The 17,500-nt window shown below is 47.2% G+C and overlaps 1 protein-coding gene across 2 annotated transcripts in view; it reads left to right on the top strand.

Annotated features, from left to right (window-relative positions):
* The window catches only part of LOC147096768 (RNA-binding protein Nova-1-like), a 162,430-nt gene that overhangs the window by 33,324 nt on the left and 111,606 nt on the right, over window positions 1–17,500 (top strand). For both annotated transcript variants that reach the window (XM_085973384.1, XM_085973385.1), the window contains exon 2: window positions 3,618–3,761. In XM_085973384.1, coding sequence (XP_085829510.1) covers window positions 3,618–3,761 — 144 coding nt within the window. The remainder of the gene's footprint in view (window positions 1–3,617; window positions 3,762–17,500) is intronic.

Raw genomic sequence — 17,500 nt, 5'->3', positions numbered from 1 at the left:
CGACCAAAGAGCTGGCATTGACCTGATGGGCCAAAGGGCCTCCATGTGTGCTGTAAGCCTCTTCCTAGGCACCTTCCTTCCACACTCCTCCCTGACCCAGCTCAATATCCGAGACTGAAGACAAAGTCCTTTAAACCTTAAAGCCGCATTGCGCCATGTGTAGGCACAGCTAAGAGAATGTTTCCCTTCACTCCCCCTCAACCTCGGCACAATTAAAACTTACACTAGATTGAGGAAACATGGACGTGATGTCTTGAAAATGCAATTGATTAACACGTGTAAAAGGAAGCCTTGAGTGAGGCTTTATGTTCCTTTAAGAAGTTTAATTGGAAGCTGATCTGTCGTTCGCCCGGTGCCAAACAATGTCATCATTGTGTCGCAGACAAACAACTCCAAACAGCGAGAGGGGTGTACCCAGCCCTAAAGGAAAAAAAAGACTTGCATTTCTATAGCGCCTTTCACGACCCCCGGACATCCAAAGCGCTTTACAACCAATTAAGCCCTTTTTTTGATGCGTAGTCACTGTTGTAATGTAGGAAACGCGGCATCGCAGCACAGCTCCGGCCCTACGCCCAAACGTGCTCCTTTTCCGGCCAGGGTTAGTGGCTAGCGATCAGGAGCGGGAACACAGGCTGAGCGCCCGAACCCTCAACCCCTCCACGGCGACCCTTTCTATTGAACTCGCGCAGTCACAAGAAAGAAAAAAAAAAGAACATGCATTTATGTAGCACCTTTCACGACCACCGGACATCCCAAAGCGCCTCGCAGCCAGTGAGACACTTTTTTGAAGTGTAGTCACTGTTGTAATGTAGGGAACACGGCAGCCAATTTGTGCACAGCAAGCTCCCACAAACAGCACTGTGATAATGACCAGATCATCTGTTTGTGATGTTGGTTGAGGGATAAATATTGGCCGGAACACTGGGGAGAACTCCCCCTGCTCTTCTTCGACATAGTGGCCGCGGGGTATTTAACGTCCGCCCGAGAGCGAAGACACGGCCTCGGTTTAACGTCTCATCCAAAAGACGGCACTTCTGACAGTGCAGCACTCCCTCGGTACTGGCGGGGGGGGCAAGGATAGATCCTTGGGGAGACTTCAGGGATAACAGTGCAGAGAGATGAAGCAGGGACTTGACTTGGATCAGAGTCACTTCAGTGCTGTGGCGGGGGCGGAAACTGGTTGGAGAGTTTCAAACATTTTTTTTGTTTTATTCATTCAGGGGATGTGGGCGTCGCTGGCGAGGCCAGCATTTATTGCCCATCCCTAATTGCCCCTGGAGAAGGTGGTGGTGAGCCGCCGCCTTGAACCGCTGCAGTCCGTGTGGTGAAGGTGCTCCCACAGTGCTGTTAGGGAGGGAGTTCCAGGATTTTGACCCAGCGACGATGAAGGATCGGATGATATATTTCCAAGTCAGGATGGTGTGTGACTTGGAGGGGAACTTGGAGGTGGTGGTGTTCCCATGCGCCTGCTGCCCTTGTCCTTCTAGGTGGAAGAGGTCGTGGGTTTGGGAGGTGCTGCCGAAGAAGCCTTGGCGAGTTGCTGCAGTGCATCTTGTAGATGGTCCACACTGCAGTCACGGTGCGCCGGTGGTGGAGGGAGTGAATGTTTAAGGTGGTGGATGGGGTGCCAATCAAGCGGGCTGCTTTGTCCTGGATGGTGTCGAGCTTCTCGAGCGTTGTTGGAGCTGCACTCATTCAGGCAAGTGGAGAGTATTCCATCGCACTCCTAACTTGTGCCTTGTAGATGGTGGAAAGGCTTTGGGGAGTCGGGAAACATAGAAACATAGAAGATAGGAGCAGGAGTCAGCCATTCGGCCCCTCGAGCCTGCTCCGCCATTCAATGAGATCATGGCTGATCATCCAAACTCAGTACCCTGTCCCTGCCTTCTCCCCATACCCCTTGATCCCTTTAGCCTTAAGAAATATATCTAACTCCTTCTTGAATATATTTAATGAATTGGCCTCTACTGCCTTCTGTGGTAGAGAATTCCACAGGTTCACCACTCTCTGGGTGAAGAAATTCCTCCTCATCTCAGTCCTAAATGGCTTACCCCTTATCCTTAGACTATGACCCCTAGTTCTGGACTCCCCGGCCATCGGGAACATCCTTCCTGCATCTAGTCTGTCCAGGCCTGACAGAATTTTATAGGTTTCGATGAGATCCCCTCTCAATCTTCTAAACTCCAGTGAGTATAAGCCCAATCGACCCAATCTCTCCTCATAAGTCATTCCTGCCATCCCAGGTATCAGCCTGGTGAATCTTTGCTGCACTCCTTCCATGGCAAGAACATCCTTCCTCAGGTAAGGCGACCAAAACTGCACACAATACTCAAGGTGTGGTCTCACCAAGGCCCTGTACAACTGCAGCAAGACATCCTTGTTCCTGTACTCGAACCCTCTTGCTACGAAGGCCAACATACCATTTGCCTTCTTAACTGCCTGCTGCACCTGCATGCTTACCTTCAGCGACTGGTGCACAAGGACACCCAGGTCTCTCTGCACTTCTCCTTCTCCCAATCTATTGCCATTCAAATAATCTGCCTTCCTGTTTTTGCCACCAAAGTGGATAACCTCACATTTATCCACATTATAGTGCATTTGCCATGTTTCTGCCCAATCACCCAACCTGTCCAAATCGTACTGGAGTTTCACGACATCCTCCTCACAGCTTACCCTCCCACCCAGCTTTGTGTCATCTGCAAATTTGGAGATACTACATCCAATTCCCTCATCCAGATCATTAATATATATTGTGAACAGCTGGGGTCCTAGGACCGATCCCTGTGGTACCCCACTAGTCACTGCCTGTCACTCGGAAAATGACCCGTTTATCCCAACTCTTTGCTTTCCATCTGCCAACCAGTTCTCTATCCAAGTCAATACCTTGCCCCCAATCCCATGTGCCTTAATTTTACAAGCTAATCTCTTATGCGGGACCTTATCGAAAGCCTTCTGAAAGTCCAAATACACCGCATCCACTGGTTCTCCCTTATCTATATTTTACCAGTTACATCCTCAAAAAATTCCAGTAGATTAGTCAAGCACGATTTACCTTTTGTAAATCCATGTTGACTTTGTCCGATCCTGGAGGTGAGTCACTCGCAGAATACCCAGCCTCTGACCTGCTCTTGTTGCCACAGTATTTATGTGGCTGGTCCAGTTAAGTTTCTGGTCACTGATGAGACCCCCCAGGATGTTGATGGTAACTAATGTGATCGAAGGCCTGCTGAGCTTGTTGTCTGGGCTAACACCTGAGGAATGGCCTCTTGAGTGAGGTGCCAGAGGCTTGTTGGTATCCATGGAGACACAGCTTTCAACTAGGCCTCTGGTCAATCCAGGTGGTGCATTTAATGATTGGCCATCAAGGAGCATCTTTTAAAGATCTAAATTAAGAAAGAAAAACTAGAAATTTCATTTTATATAACGCCTTTCACATCCTTGGGATGTCCCAAAGCGTCGAAGAAGTACTTTGTGAAGTGTTGTCACTGTTGTAATGTCGGAGATGCGGTGGTCAATTTGCACACGGCAAGCTCCCCTAAGCGGTAATTGTAAAGCGCAGTGATGTCTGTTAGAAACTGTCGTCGCAATGAAATGTTTCCTTTTGTTCCTTTTTACAGAAGAAGGCGAATTTTTCCTGAAGGTTCTGATCCCTAGTTATGCTGCTGGATCTATAATCGGGAAAGGGGGCCAGACGATTGTTCAGCTCCAGAAGGAGACCGGCGCCACCATCAAACTCTCTAAATCCAAAGACTTCTACCCAGGTGATTGTCCGAGTGCCACGTGGCCGCCCGCGAGGCGTTGCGCGAAGGTGTCGGCGGCGGGTGTTCGTTCGGGGCCCTGTGCCATCAGGGCCGTAACCTGGTTGGGTTGAGTCTGTTGCCGTGGTTTTTTTGTCTTGAGACGGGGGTGGGGTGGGGGTGGGGGTACGGTTGTGGGGTGGGGGTAGTGATGACGGTGATGTGCGACGGGCACTTATGATTTTAAATGGTCTCCTTTCGCCAGAAGCCTTTTGGTGAGGTTGTGATGAGAAAGTAGGAATTTTTAAGGAGGCGACAAAGCAGATGGGCCCAACGAGTCCATCCACTTCTTATAGATCGAACCGCCGACCCAGAATCTCACCATATCTCTCAACCCCCACCTTCTTCCCCACATCCCCCCCAACCCCACCTATCCACCTTCTCACCACATCCCTCAACCTCACCTACCCGCCTTCGCCCCGCATCCTGCCGCCATCCCCCCGCATTGGTAACTGGAGTGACCATAAGGTGGCTGATATTGGACAAGTGGGCCCTGTGCAAAACTGCTCCCAATTAGGCACCAACTTGGTTATCACAGGCCACAAGATGCCTGAGCTGAGATATGGACAATGTCACATTGTTGTAGGATGGGGTGCTCCTTGAAGATTGGGATTGAAGCAGTGTAGAAGGATCTTTACTCTGTATGTAACCCGTGCTGTACCTGCCCTGGGAGTGTTTGATGGGACAGTGTAGAGGGGGCTTTACTCTGTATCTAACCCGTGCTGTACCTGCCCTGGGAGTGTTTGATGGGACAGTGTAGAGGGAGCTTTACTCTGTATCTAACCCGTGCTGTACCTGCCCTGGGAGTGTTTGATGGGACAGTGTAGAGGGGGCTTTACTCTGTATCTAACCCGTGCTGTACCTGCCCTGGGAGTGTTTGATGGGACAGTGTAGAGGGAGCTTTACTCTGTATCTAACCCGTGCTGTACCTGCCCTGATGCTCTAAGTGAGAAAGTGTTCCATTCGTAATGCCAACATTCTTCACCTTGATGATCACACAATTTCTCTCGGGGAGGCTTGTGGTAATTTCAGTGAGAGTCCTCTTCACAGGCATTCCCACCTCCTTTTGCCCTTTATCGAGGCAACGGTGAACAATAAAAACCAGAAACCAACAGCTTCCATTTATAGAAGCGCTCTTATCTTAACATAGCAACATGTCCCAAGGGGCTCCGCGGAAGTGTAATCGGGCAAAAATGGGACGCCGAGCCCAAGAAAGAGATATTGGGCGGGGTGACCCAAGGCTTGGCCAACGAGGTGGGTTTTAAAGAGGGTCTTAAAGGAGGAGAGAGTGGTGGAGAGGTTTAGGGAAGGATTTCTAGCTGTATCTCACCCGTATGAAATATGCAGAATAAAAGCTGATCTGTGATGTTTGATGTGCTTCCCTGCATGTCAACTCATCTAAAGTTCATGCAGAACATCACATGGGTGGTTGACATGCATTTTGGCGCGGTGGTTGCTAAGAACGTATCCTCCGGGGGTGCGAACGAGTGGTGCCAAGTAACCCAATTTCTAGCCCCTTTACTCCTATACTCTAATCCCTTTGTAACAAAAGCTAACATACCATTTGCTTTCCTAATTGCTTGCTGTACCTGCATGTTAACTTTCTGTGATTCATGTACAAGGACACCCAGGTCCCTCTGAGTGCAAACATTTCCCAATCTCTCACCATTCAAAAAATATTCTGCTTTTTTGGTTTTCCTACCAAAGTGGATAACTTCACCCTTTCCCCACATTGTATTCCATTTGCCATGTTCTTGCCCACTCAGTCGTCCTGTCTATATCTCTCTGCAGCCTCTTTGCGTCTTCCTCACAGCTTACTTTCCCACCTAATTTTGTATCATAACATAAGAAACAGGAGCAGGAGTAGGCCATACGGCCCCTCGGGCCTGCTCCACCATTCAATAGGATCATGGCTGATCTGAATCTAGACTCGCGTCCACTTCCCTGCCCTCTCCCCGTAACCCCTAATTCCCTTGTCTGCTAGGAAAATGTCTATCTCCATTTTAAATTTATTTAATGTCGCAGCTTCCACAGCTCTCTGGGGTAGCAAATTCCATAGATTTACCACCCTCTGAGTGAAGAAGTTTCTCCTCATCTCAGTTTTGAAAGGGCAGCCCCTTAATCTTAGATTATGCCCCCTAGTTCTAGTCTCACCCATCAGTGGAAACATCCTCCCCGCATCCACCCGATCAAGCCCCCTCACAATCTTATATGTTTCAATAAAATCGCCTCTCATTCTTCTGAACTCCAATGAGTAGAGTCCCAACCTATTCAACCTTTCCTCATACGTCAACCCCCTCATCTCTGGAATCAACCGAGTGAACCTTCTCTGAACCGCCTCGAGAGCAAGTATATCTTTTCTTAAATATGGAAACCAAAACTGCACGCAGGTGTGGCCTCACCAATACCCTGTATAACTGCAGCAAGACTTCCCTGTTTTTATACTCCATCCCCCTTGCAATAAAAGCCAAGATTCCATTGGCCTTCCTGATCACCTGCATACTAACTTTTTGTGTTTCATGCACCAGGACCCCCAGATCCCTTTGTACTGTAGCACTTTGCAGTTTCTCTCCATTTAGAGGTTTAGACCACTGCTCTTGTACCGTCTTACACAGGACCAGATCTAAGATTGCCTGCCCTCTGGTTGGTTCAGTTACATACTGCTCAAGGAACCCGTCCCTAATACACTCTATGAACTCTTCCTCAATGCTGCCATGCCCAATTTGATTTGTCCAGTCAATTTGAAAGTTAAAATCCCCCATGATTATAGCTGTTCCCTTATTACAAGCCCCAACTATTTCCTGATTTATACTCCGACCAACAGAGTTGCAACTGTTAGGAGGCCTATAGACTATGCCCGCTAGTGACTTTTTCCCCTTATTATTCCTTATCTCCAACCAAACTTTCACTATCCTGATCCTTTGACCAATATCATTTCTGACTATTGCAGTGATTAACATAGCAACCCCACCTCCCTTTCCTTCCTGTCTGTCCTTCCTAATTGTCAAATACCCTTGTATGTTTAGTTCCCATTCATGATTATCTTGCAGCCATGTTTCCGTAATGGCCACCAGATCATACCCATGTGTAGTTATTTGCACCGTCAACTCGTCAATTTTGTTACGAATGCTGCGTGCATTCAGATAAAGAACTTTCAAATGTTTTCTGACAATTTATTCCTGCTTTTACCCCTTTTGCTACTTTACCTTTATCATTATATACATTCTGTCCTTCCTGACACGCTCTGGTTTTTAATTCCCCTACTGCTACCTTGCTCTATTGCCTTCTCCGCTGTCATTTTTATTTTTCGCTCTCTTAAAACCTCCCCCCCCCCCCCCCCCCCCACTAATTAGTTTAAAGCCCTCTCTACAGCCCTAGTTATTCGATTCGCCAGGACTCTAGTCCCAGCACTGGCCAAGTGAAGTCCGTCCCAACGGAACAGCTCTCGCCTGTCCCAGTACTGATGTCGGTGTCGCAGGAAGCAAAACCCATTTCTCCCACACCAGTCTTTGAGCCACGCATTTAACTCTCTAATTTTATTTACCCTAGCCAAATTTGCACGTGGCTCAGGTAGTAATCCAGAGATTATTACCCTTGTGGTTCTGCTTTTTAATTTGGCCCCTAGCTGCTCAAACTCCCTCAGCAGAACCTCCTTCCTTGCCCTATCTATGTCATTGGTACCAACATGGACCACGACAACTGGATCCTCCCCCTCCCACTCCCAAGTTTCTCTCCAGCCCGGAGGAGATATCCTTAACCCTGGCACCGGGCAGGCAACACAGCCTTCGGGACTCTCGCTCTCGGCTGCAAAGAACTCTATCTATCCCCCTAACGATACTATCCCCTACCACTACAACATTTCTTTTAACTCCCCCCCGCCCCCCCCCCCACTTGAATGGCCCCCCCGCTCCACGGTGCTGTGGCCAGGTTGCTCTTAGATGAAGGGACTGAGTGTAAGGTATCCAAGTCATTGATACAGATTGTAAATAGCTGAGGCCCAAGCACTGATCCTTGCGGTACCCTGCTAGTTACAGCCTGCCAACCCGAAAAAGTCCCGTTTATTCCTACTCTCCATTTTCTGTCCATTAACCAATCCTCAACCCATGCTATTACCCCAATCCCATGAGTCCTAATTTTGTGCAATAACCTCTTGTGTGGCACCTTATCGAATGCTTTTTGAAAATCCAAATACACCACATCCACTGGTTCCCCCTTATCCATCCTACGAGTTACATCTTCAAAAAACAGATTTGTCAAACATGATTTCCCTTGTTGACTCTGCCTAATTATATTATGATTTTCTAAGTGCCCTGTTACCACGTCCCTAATAATAGATTCTAGCATTTTGCCTACTACTGATGTCAGACTAACTGGCCTATAGTTCTCTGTTTTTTCTCTTCCTCCTTTCTTAAATAGCGGGGTTATGTTTGCTACCTTCCAATCCTTGGGGACTGTTCTAGAATCTAGGGAATTCTGGAATATTAATACCAGTGCATCCACTATCTCTGCAGGTACCTCTTTTAAAACCCTAGGATGCAGGTTGTCTGGTCCAGGGGATTTGTCGCTACTTAGTCCCATGAATTTTGCCAGTACTGTGTCTTTACTTACGCTGATTTCTTTAAGTTCCTCATTCTCAACCCTTGGTTCTCCATTATTACCGGAATGATTTTTGTGTCTTTTGACCATGAAGACAGATACAAAGTATTTGTTTAATGTGTCTGCCATTTCCTTATTGCCCATTATAATTTCTCCTGTCTCTGCCTCTAATGGGCCCACGTTTACTTTCAGTAATCTCTTCCTGTTTACATACGGTTTCACAGAAACCCCACAGTGCAGATAGAGGCCATTTTGGCCCATCGAGCCTGCACCGACACATATCCAACCCGATCCCCGTAACCCCTACACCAACACATATCCCACCCTATCCCCGTAACCCCACGTATTTAATCCCCCTAACACTAAGGGTCAATTTATCATAGCCAAACAACCTAACCCGCACATCTTTGGACTGTGGGAGGAAACCGGAGCACCCGGAGGAAACCCACGCAAACACGGGGAGAATGTGCAAACTCCACACAGACAGTCACCCGAGGCCGGATTCGAACCCGGGTCCCTGGCGCTGTGAGGCAACCGTGCTAACCACTATGCCACCGTGCTCTATAGGTTTACAATCTGTTTTTATGTCTCTTGCTAATTTACTCTTGTAATCTTTTTCTCTATCAATTTCTTGGTCCTCCTTTGCTGAATTCTAAAATCCTCCCAATCCTCAGGCTTGCTACTCTTTTTGGCCTTTGATCTAATACTATCTTTAACTTCTCTTGTTAGCCATGGTTAGACCACTTTTCCTGTGGGATTTTTGTGCCTTAAAGGAATGTATATTTGTTGTAAATTATGTATTAATTATTTAAATGGTAGCCATTGCTTGTCTACCGTCATACCTTTTAATGTAGTTTTCCAATCTACCTTAGCCAACTCGCCCCTCACACCTACGTAGTTTGCTTTGTTTAGATTTAAGACCCTAGTTTCGGACTTCACTAAATCACTTTCAAATTCTATCATATTATGGTCACTCTTCCCTAAAGGCCCCTTTACTACAAGGTTATTAATTAACCCTTTCTCATTGCACAATACTAGATCTAAAATAGCTTGTTCCCTAGTTGGTTCCTCAACATACTGATCTAGAAAACTATCTTGCATACATTCCTTGAATTCATCCTCTACACTATTACTGCAAATTTGATTTGCCCAGTCTATATGTAGATTAAAGTCCCCCCACAATTACTGATTTCCTGATTTATACTCTGCCCTACACTACAACTACTGTTTGGGGGCCTATAAACAACTCCCACCAATGTTTTCTGCCCCTTGCTGTTAGCTCCACCCAAACTGATTCTACTTCTTGATTTTCGGAGCTAAGATCCTCTCTTTCTACTGTCTTTATCCCATCCATTATCAGGGCTACCCCTCCTCCTTTTCCATTTTGCCTAACTCTTCTATAAGTTAAGTATCCTGGAATATTTAGTTCCCAACCTTGGTCACTTTACTTCCATGTCTCCATAATGGCTATTAGATCAAACCTATTAATTTCTATTTGTGCTATTAATTCATCTATTTTGTTGTGAATGCTTTGCACATTCAGATATGGTGCCTTTAGCTTTGACTTTCTATTTTTCCCTGATGTCACCTTAGTCACTGATGCCCTATTACCTTTGTTACTCTCGCTGTCCCTTCCTGCTTATTTTTACCTAAAACTCTGCTCTCGAGCCTTGACATTTCTCTCGCTGCTTTTAAATTGACTGTTTCCTGAAAGCTCCCACTCGCCCTTCGTTAGTTTAAAGCCCTGTCAGCTGCCCTCGTATCAGACAGACTACGCTAATTAATACACTTATTTACAATTAAACAGAGATCTGTTTAGCAAATTATATTCAGTACAGATTAGGAAATATAAACCAATTGATAAAAGTCTGTAATGGGCTACATAGAATTCACAGCACAGAAACAGGCCACTCGGCTCAAGAAGTCCATGCCAGTGTTTATGCTCCACACGAGCCTCCTCCCACCCCTCTTCATCTGGCTCCCATCCCTCCTCATCTGGCTCTATCAGCATAACCTTCTATTCCTTTCTCCCTCGTGTTTATCTAGCTTCCCCTGAAATGCATCTATGCTATTTGCCTCGACCTGAGGTAGTGAGTTCCACGTTCTATCATAGAATGGTTACAGCACAGAAGGAGGCCATTCGGCCTGTCAAGCCTGTGCCGGCCCTCTGCAAGAGCACTTCAGCTAGTCCCACTCCCCCGCCCTTTCCCCGTAGCCCTGCAATTTTTTTTCCTTCAGGTACTTATCCCATTCCCTTTTGAAAGCCGTGATTGAATCTGCCTCCACCACCCTTTCAGGGAGCGCATTCCAGATCCTAACCACTCGCTGCGTAAGAAAAGTTTTCCCTCATGTCGCCTTTGGTTCTTTTACCAATCACTTTAAATTCTACCCACTCTCTGGGTAAAGAAGTTTCTCTTGAATTCCCTATTGGATTTATTAGTGACTATCTTATATTTATGGCCCCTAGTTCTGGTCTTCCCCCCACAAGTGGAAACATCTTCTCTACGTCTAACCTATCGAAACCTTTCATAATCTTAAAGGCCTCTATCATGTCACACCTCGGCCTTCTCTTTCCGAGAAAAGTTTTCTTAATCAGGTACCCCCTGTTATAAATCTCATCATCATAAAGAAACAACTCATGAAATAATACTGGACGGCCAGCTGGTGGCGCCGTCCAGGGAGTATAAATACTCGGGCGTGGGCCCAGCTTGCTCAGGGATATTTTGTAAGACAAGGAACTAGTGAAGTACAACTAGACCTCCATGTTCTGAAACAAGTTGATTAAAGCCTTGCTTTATACTCAAACCAAGGGCGTAGTGAATTTTATTACGTCACCCCCCCTATTTTGTTAGGACAGGCATTCGGTTTGTCACTAAGGCAGGCTATGTCCACCAATCTGCATCTTTCTTATTATTTATTCATTAAGTACCCTTTGGAAGAAGCAACTTGTGTGCATAAACAGCAAGTTCCTAAATGGCAAATGGCAGGAGTAGGACAATCGGCCCCTCGAGCCTGCTCTGCCATTTAATAAGATCATGGCTGATCTGATCCTAACCGCCAATCTACTATCACAGAACCATCTCCTGAATCTAACAGAATTAGACACACGAAATAGGAGCAGGATCAGGCTACTCGGCCCCTGGCCCTGCTCCGCTACCCACAGGGCCATGTCCGATCCGAACCTAGACTCATGTCCAAATTCCTGCCCGCTCCCCGTAACCCTTAATTCCCTTTACTTCTAGGAAACTGTCTATTTCTGTTTTAAATTTATGTAATGATGTAGCTTCTACAGCTTTTTGGGGCAGCATATTCCATGGACCTACCACCCTCTGAGTGAAGTAGTTCCTCCTCATCTCAGTTTTGAAAGAACAGCCCCTTATTCTAAGACTATGCCCCCTAGTTCTAGTTTCACCCATCATCGGGAACATCCTCCCCGCATCCACCCGATCCAACCCCTTCATAATTTTATATGTTTCAATAAGATCACCTCTCATTCTTCTGAACTCCAATGAGTAGAGTCCCAATCTACTCAACCTCTCCTCATATGTCCATCCCCTCATCCCCGGGATTAACCGAGTGAACCTTCTTTGTACTGACTCGAGAGCAAGTATGTCCTTTCTTAAGTATGGACACCAAAACTGTATGCAGTATTCCAGGTGCGGTCTCACCAATACCTTGTACAACTGAAGCAATACCTCCCTATTTTTATATTCTATCCCCCTAGCAATGAAAGCCAACATTCCATTGGCCTTCTTAATCACTTGCTGCACCTGCATACTAACCTTTTGAGTTTCGTGCACCAGGACCCCCAGATCCCTTTGTACTTCAGTACTTTCCAGTTTCTTGCCATTAAGATAATAACTTGCTCTACGATTTTTCCTGCCAAAGTGCATAACCTCACACTTTCCAGTATTGTATTCCATCTGCCAAATCTCTGCCCACTTACTTAGCCTGTCTATGTCCCCTTGCAGGTTTTTATGTCCTCCTCACACTCACTACTTTCCCTCCCATCTTAGTATCATCTGCAAACTTTGATATGTTACACTCGGTCCCCTCCTCCAAATCGTGCTTGAGTCTCTGGAGTGGGGCGTGAACCCACAACCTTGAGTATTGGCAGCGCATCGGGCAATGGTGATACCCTGCTGCTGAGGAGAATCCTGTCCCCTCACGATGGCAGGACAGGTTTACTGTTGACCACCCCCCCCCCCCCCGCCCAACCCCAGGGCACTGAGGCCAAATACAGCTTGGTCTCCGCTGAGACCAGTAACCAGCTCACTTGGCACGGACCAGGGTTCCAATGGGGGCTGTGGGGTGGGGGGGGCCCTCCGTAGTCTTGGGAGGACACCGGGGTGGAGTATTTACTCACTGAGGCATCAGGACTGTTTAATGGACAGCCCGTCAAATTGGGAATGTGTGCGGTTGAGTGCGTTGTGCGAATCTGGCTTTGATAAGTTTGGCAAATGGTTCAAGCGTAACGGGAGCGATCCTCGACTTCTAATGCAGACAGATGGCACGCAACAGCCCCCTTCCCCTTTATTGCCTGCTCCTTTCATGACTCCTCACTAAATTTACTGCAAAGGGCTGACGAGGCCCATTGAGGATGCCCCTCCCATTAAGCACCAGAAGGCCCTGACTTGCTGCTGCTCTGAGGCGAGGCGCTTTGCATTTTTACGAAGCCGTGTTCATGTGCAAATGAGCAGATGTACCCGCTGCTGTCGGGAGCCTCGAGTCTGACCTCTGCCCTTTCCCCGGCTGAAGTTGCTGTCCGTCTCGTGGTGGGGACCATGTTAGTGGAAGGGAGGAGAGAAAGGGGGGCTTTTAAAACCTCAATGGACAAAATGGAAGGTTTTTTTTTGATGGCTGGGGGGGTGGGTATGACCTGAAGTGCACCAATAGGGCCGCAAATGCTCGTGTCTGGCGGGGATGGTGGGGGGAGAAGGACAGACGCAATAGGCCGAGGAGGCCTGGTCCAGTTCAAAACCTGAATGGAATCCTCCCTTCGCCTGACCCCTTCACCAATGCCGAGAGTTGCCGTCATATCGTTTTTGCCAGGGGGGGGTGAAGTCCTAGTCAATGGGTGGTCGGGGGGTTGGGGAAATGAGCTCATCGGGTCCTCCTGACTCGGTGATACCACAAAGATGGTGTCATTTCCATTTCCCCCCCCCCCCCCCCCCCCCCCCCCCCCCGGCCTCCATGTTAATTGGCTTTCCTTTAGCCTGCTCATACTGGATATGATTCGAACCAAGCCCTGGAAGCCGTTTTAGCGTTAACGTGTGATCTGCAGGAAGATGGGTCTCGGGAACAGAGACCGAGGGGAGCTTGTGTCTGAATGATATTTCAGTCAGTGCCGAACTGGTCGGTGCCCCTTCGGGTGAAAGCTCCTCTCGTCGTCAAGGCAGCTCGCTCTCCTGCCCCATAGCCCCTCTGCTCCCCCTTTTACAGCCCCCCCCCCCCCCCCCCCCCCCACTCCAAGACTTAAAAGGGTCTTAAGATTGTTCTGGGTGGGGGAGAGGTAGCGAAGAGTCCCACCTCGGCCTCTGAGCAGCCGCAAGCTACTCCCGATTCTAACTGCACCTGCCCGGGTCGTCCTGACTCACTGATGCTGCAAAGATGGCGTCATGGCCCCCCCCCCCCCCATGTTGATTTTCTTTCTTTGCTTGCAAGCGGGCAAATTGCTCGCAAGCTTCGGAGAATCGGGACCCCGTCTCGCTCTCCCTAAATTTACGTCAAGGGGGTGGGGGGGGGGGGCCGGTCTCAGCCCCCCCCCCCCCCTGATTTGTACATTTCAGAAAATGGTAATCAAGCGCAAGGATAATTTATTTCTTTGGCACTGGCCCCGGTCCAGACTCGTCAGATTTGATTAATCCTCTCCCGGAGCCTCTTGGTCAGAGGCCATTGTGTGTGTGTGTGTGTGTGTGTGTGTTTCTATAGGTAAGCTGCTTATCGCTTTTGTGCGGCTGTGATTGGATGATGAAGCACTGCAATGTGTAGAGAGCTGGCGAGATGGAGATTGCGGAGAGCTGCGTGTGTCTCTGTGTCTGTGTGATGGTGTTGGGGGGCTCGCTGCGGGTCTCTGCTTTAGTGCATTCACGCCAGTGCAGCACAAACCTGCTTACTGGAAAAGCTCGGCTGTTAAATGCACCCCCCCCCTAACCCCCCCAACGTTCCTTCATAGCCATTTTGGCTGGACAGCTCTTGACCCCCGGTCCCCCTCCTCTGCTCTGAGCCGATCTTCCTTATTTCTGATTCTGCCGGAGCGGGGGGTGGAGAAGAAATATTTTTGGGTGCTGCATCTTCCAGTAATGAGCAAATCAGAATGCACCACGAGCGAAGGGGGAGAGCGGGTGGGAGGGGGGCCATGAGCTGTGTGCCTCGATTTTCCCCTCACCACCCACATGACTACATGTTGGAATCAGCACAGGATCCCCCCCACGTGTCCGTCAATATCCCTGTGTCTGTACGTGTGTCTTGTGTTGTCTACGTGCATGCGTTTCTCTGTTTGTCGCTTTGTCTCTGTGACTGTGTCTCTGGGTCTGTCTCTGTCTCTCTCTCTCCTCTGTCTCTGTCTCTGTCTCTCTCTCTCTCTGGGTCAGTCTCTGAATCTCTCTGGGTCTGTCTCTCTCTCTCTCTCTCTCTCTGGGTCTGTCTCTCTCTCTGGGTCTGTGTCTCTCTCTCTGGGTCTGTGTCTCTCTCTCTCTGGGTCTGTCTGTCTGTCTCTCTCTCTCTCTCTCTCTCTCTCTCTCTGGGTCTGTCTCTCTCTCTCTGGGTCTGTCTCTCTCAATTCAATTCAATTCAATTCAAATCGCTTTATTGGCATGACAAGTTATATCTTGTTGCCAAAGCATCGAAAAACATTCATGTTTGTTCACAAAAATACAGATCTATCCTACAGTGTATAAACCGATATATCCGAGTGTATAAATATACTTTCATATAATTTATATATACTCTTTTATATTTAGTGGTTGTCCCTCTGTTTATGGCAAGCTGTAACATAGTGCGCCGCTAGTGTTACACAATTTCTCTCTTCCCCTAGTAGATATGGGAGTTTTTGGTCGTCATTCAAATTTCTGAAATCCGGGCATATTTTCGTGAATTTTGGGTAGAAATTCTCCCTTATGCCCTGATATTTTCTACAAGCTGTGAGGAAGTGCATCTTTATCTCCACCACTCCCTGACTGCAGTGAGAGCATATCCTGTCCTCTCTTGGTAGCCGGGTCTGTCTGTGTCTACCTTTTTCGACCGCCAGGTTATGTTCACTAAGTCTGTACATTGTCAAAGTTTTTCTCAGTTTGCTATCCTTTACCATGGTCAGGTAATCAGCCATGTTGTATTGTCTGTTTAGGGCCAAGTAGCGATTGAATTTGCTTTGGGTTTTTGTTGTTTCTGCCCAATATGACAGATATTTTTCCTTTTGCTTAGCGACGATTGTGTTGGGTCGAATTCTTTGTTACGCTGTCACTGTCCTGGGGCTGGTTATTGTTTGTAGTGTTAGTAGTTACTTCACTGAGTCTCTCTGGGTCTGTCTCTCTCTCTCTCTGGGTCTGTCTCTCTCTCTCTCTCTCTCTCTCTCTCTCTCTGGCTCTCAATTCAATTTCAATTCAAATGCTTTATTGGCATGAAAGTTTACAGGGAACCATATTGCCAAAGCTTGCATAACAAAGTACAGTTTTCCAACATTCTGTAGGTGTCAAACAATTTTGACCTTCGTTGGGTACAGACAATATTAATTTAAACAGTCGTTGACCCTCTTTGGGTACATTCAGTATTAATTTTTAAACAGTCGTTGGGTACATTTGGTATTGATTTAAACATTCTTAATGTTTATATATGCTATTGGTGTGCTCGTTAGTCCTTCACTGTTCTTCAGGTTGTGACATGTTGTTACATATTGGGCACCAAGGTATGGTCTGTCTCCTTCTCCCAGGGCTAATCTTAATTTTGACAGGTCATCCAATTCTTTGAAATCTGGGGTTGTTTGGCTGAGCTTGTCAAAATATATGTTTCTTGTTTTGTTGAATTTTTTGCATTTTAGGAGGAAGTGCATCTCTGTCTCAACCTCGCCGGCCAGACATTGATCACATATTCTATTCTCTCTAGGCTGCCAGGATTTCTTGTATCTTCCTTTTTCAATTGCCAGTTGGTGGTCGCTTAGTCTGTACCTGGTGAGGGTCTGTCTCTGTTTTGTGTCTCTGGTGGTCGCGAGATAGTCTGCCAGTTTATATTCTCTTTTTAGGGCCCGGTAACATTCTAATCTGCTTTGGCTTTTGGTTATTTTGTTCCAATGTTCCAGATAGATTTCTTTGCATTGTTTAATGATTTGGTTCACTCGGATTGGTGTTTGGAGGGCAGTGTTGGTCTGGGACTGGTCAGGGTCCGGCTGAGTAGGAGTACTTAATTTCAGTAGCAGCTGACTCAGGGGACTCATTTCTGGGTTCAGCTCTTGGGTCTGGAGGGCTTTAAAATGAAGGGTGTCTGGGGAACTAGATTTGAGGTGATTTAGAAAGTTTAGTGCTCGTTTTTGGATGTTTATTATCAGTGGGTATCTGCCTAGTTCGGCTCTACATGCATTTGTTGGTGTTTTCCTTTGGGTGCGAAGAATGGTTTGGCAAAATTCTGCATGTAGGGCTTCTATTGTGTGTTTTTCCCATTTAGTGTAGCTATGGTGATTGAGTGGGCCCCATACTTCACTACCGTACAGCGCAATGGGCAGGATTATGCTGTCAAATATTTTGAGCCAGATTTTGATTGGAATTTGGATGTTGTAGAATTTTCTTTTTATTGCATATAGGGCTCTTCGGGCTTTTTCTTTTAGTGCATTCACTGCTATGCTGAAGCTCCCTGATGCTGTGATGGTTAGACCAAGGTAAGTGTAGCTCATAGTGTGTCCTATGATGGTATCACTGAGAGTAAACTGGTATTTGTTTTCCTGACATCTGGGCCTTTTTTGAAAAATCATGGTGTTGGTTTTCTTTAGATTTACTGTCAGGGCCCAATTTTGGCAGTATTTGTCGAGTAGGTCTAATTGTTGCTGTAATCCTTGTTCTGTGGGAGACAGCAGAATCAGGTCGTCCTCTCTCTCTCTCTCTCTCTCTCTCTCTCTCTCT

This window comes from Somniosus microcephalus, chromosome 34 (assembly GCF_052327205.1).
Source record: "Somniosus microcephalus isolate GS21.2 chromosome 34, FLI_Smic_1.0, whole genome shotgun sequence".
Taxonomy (NCBI): Eukaryota; Metazoa; Chordata; class Chondrichthyes; order Squaliformes; family Somniosidae; genus Somniosus; species Somniosus microcephalus.
Note: the sequence above shows the minus strand (reverse complement) of the source record. Positions and strands in the feature narration are given on the sequence as shown.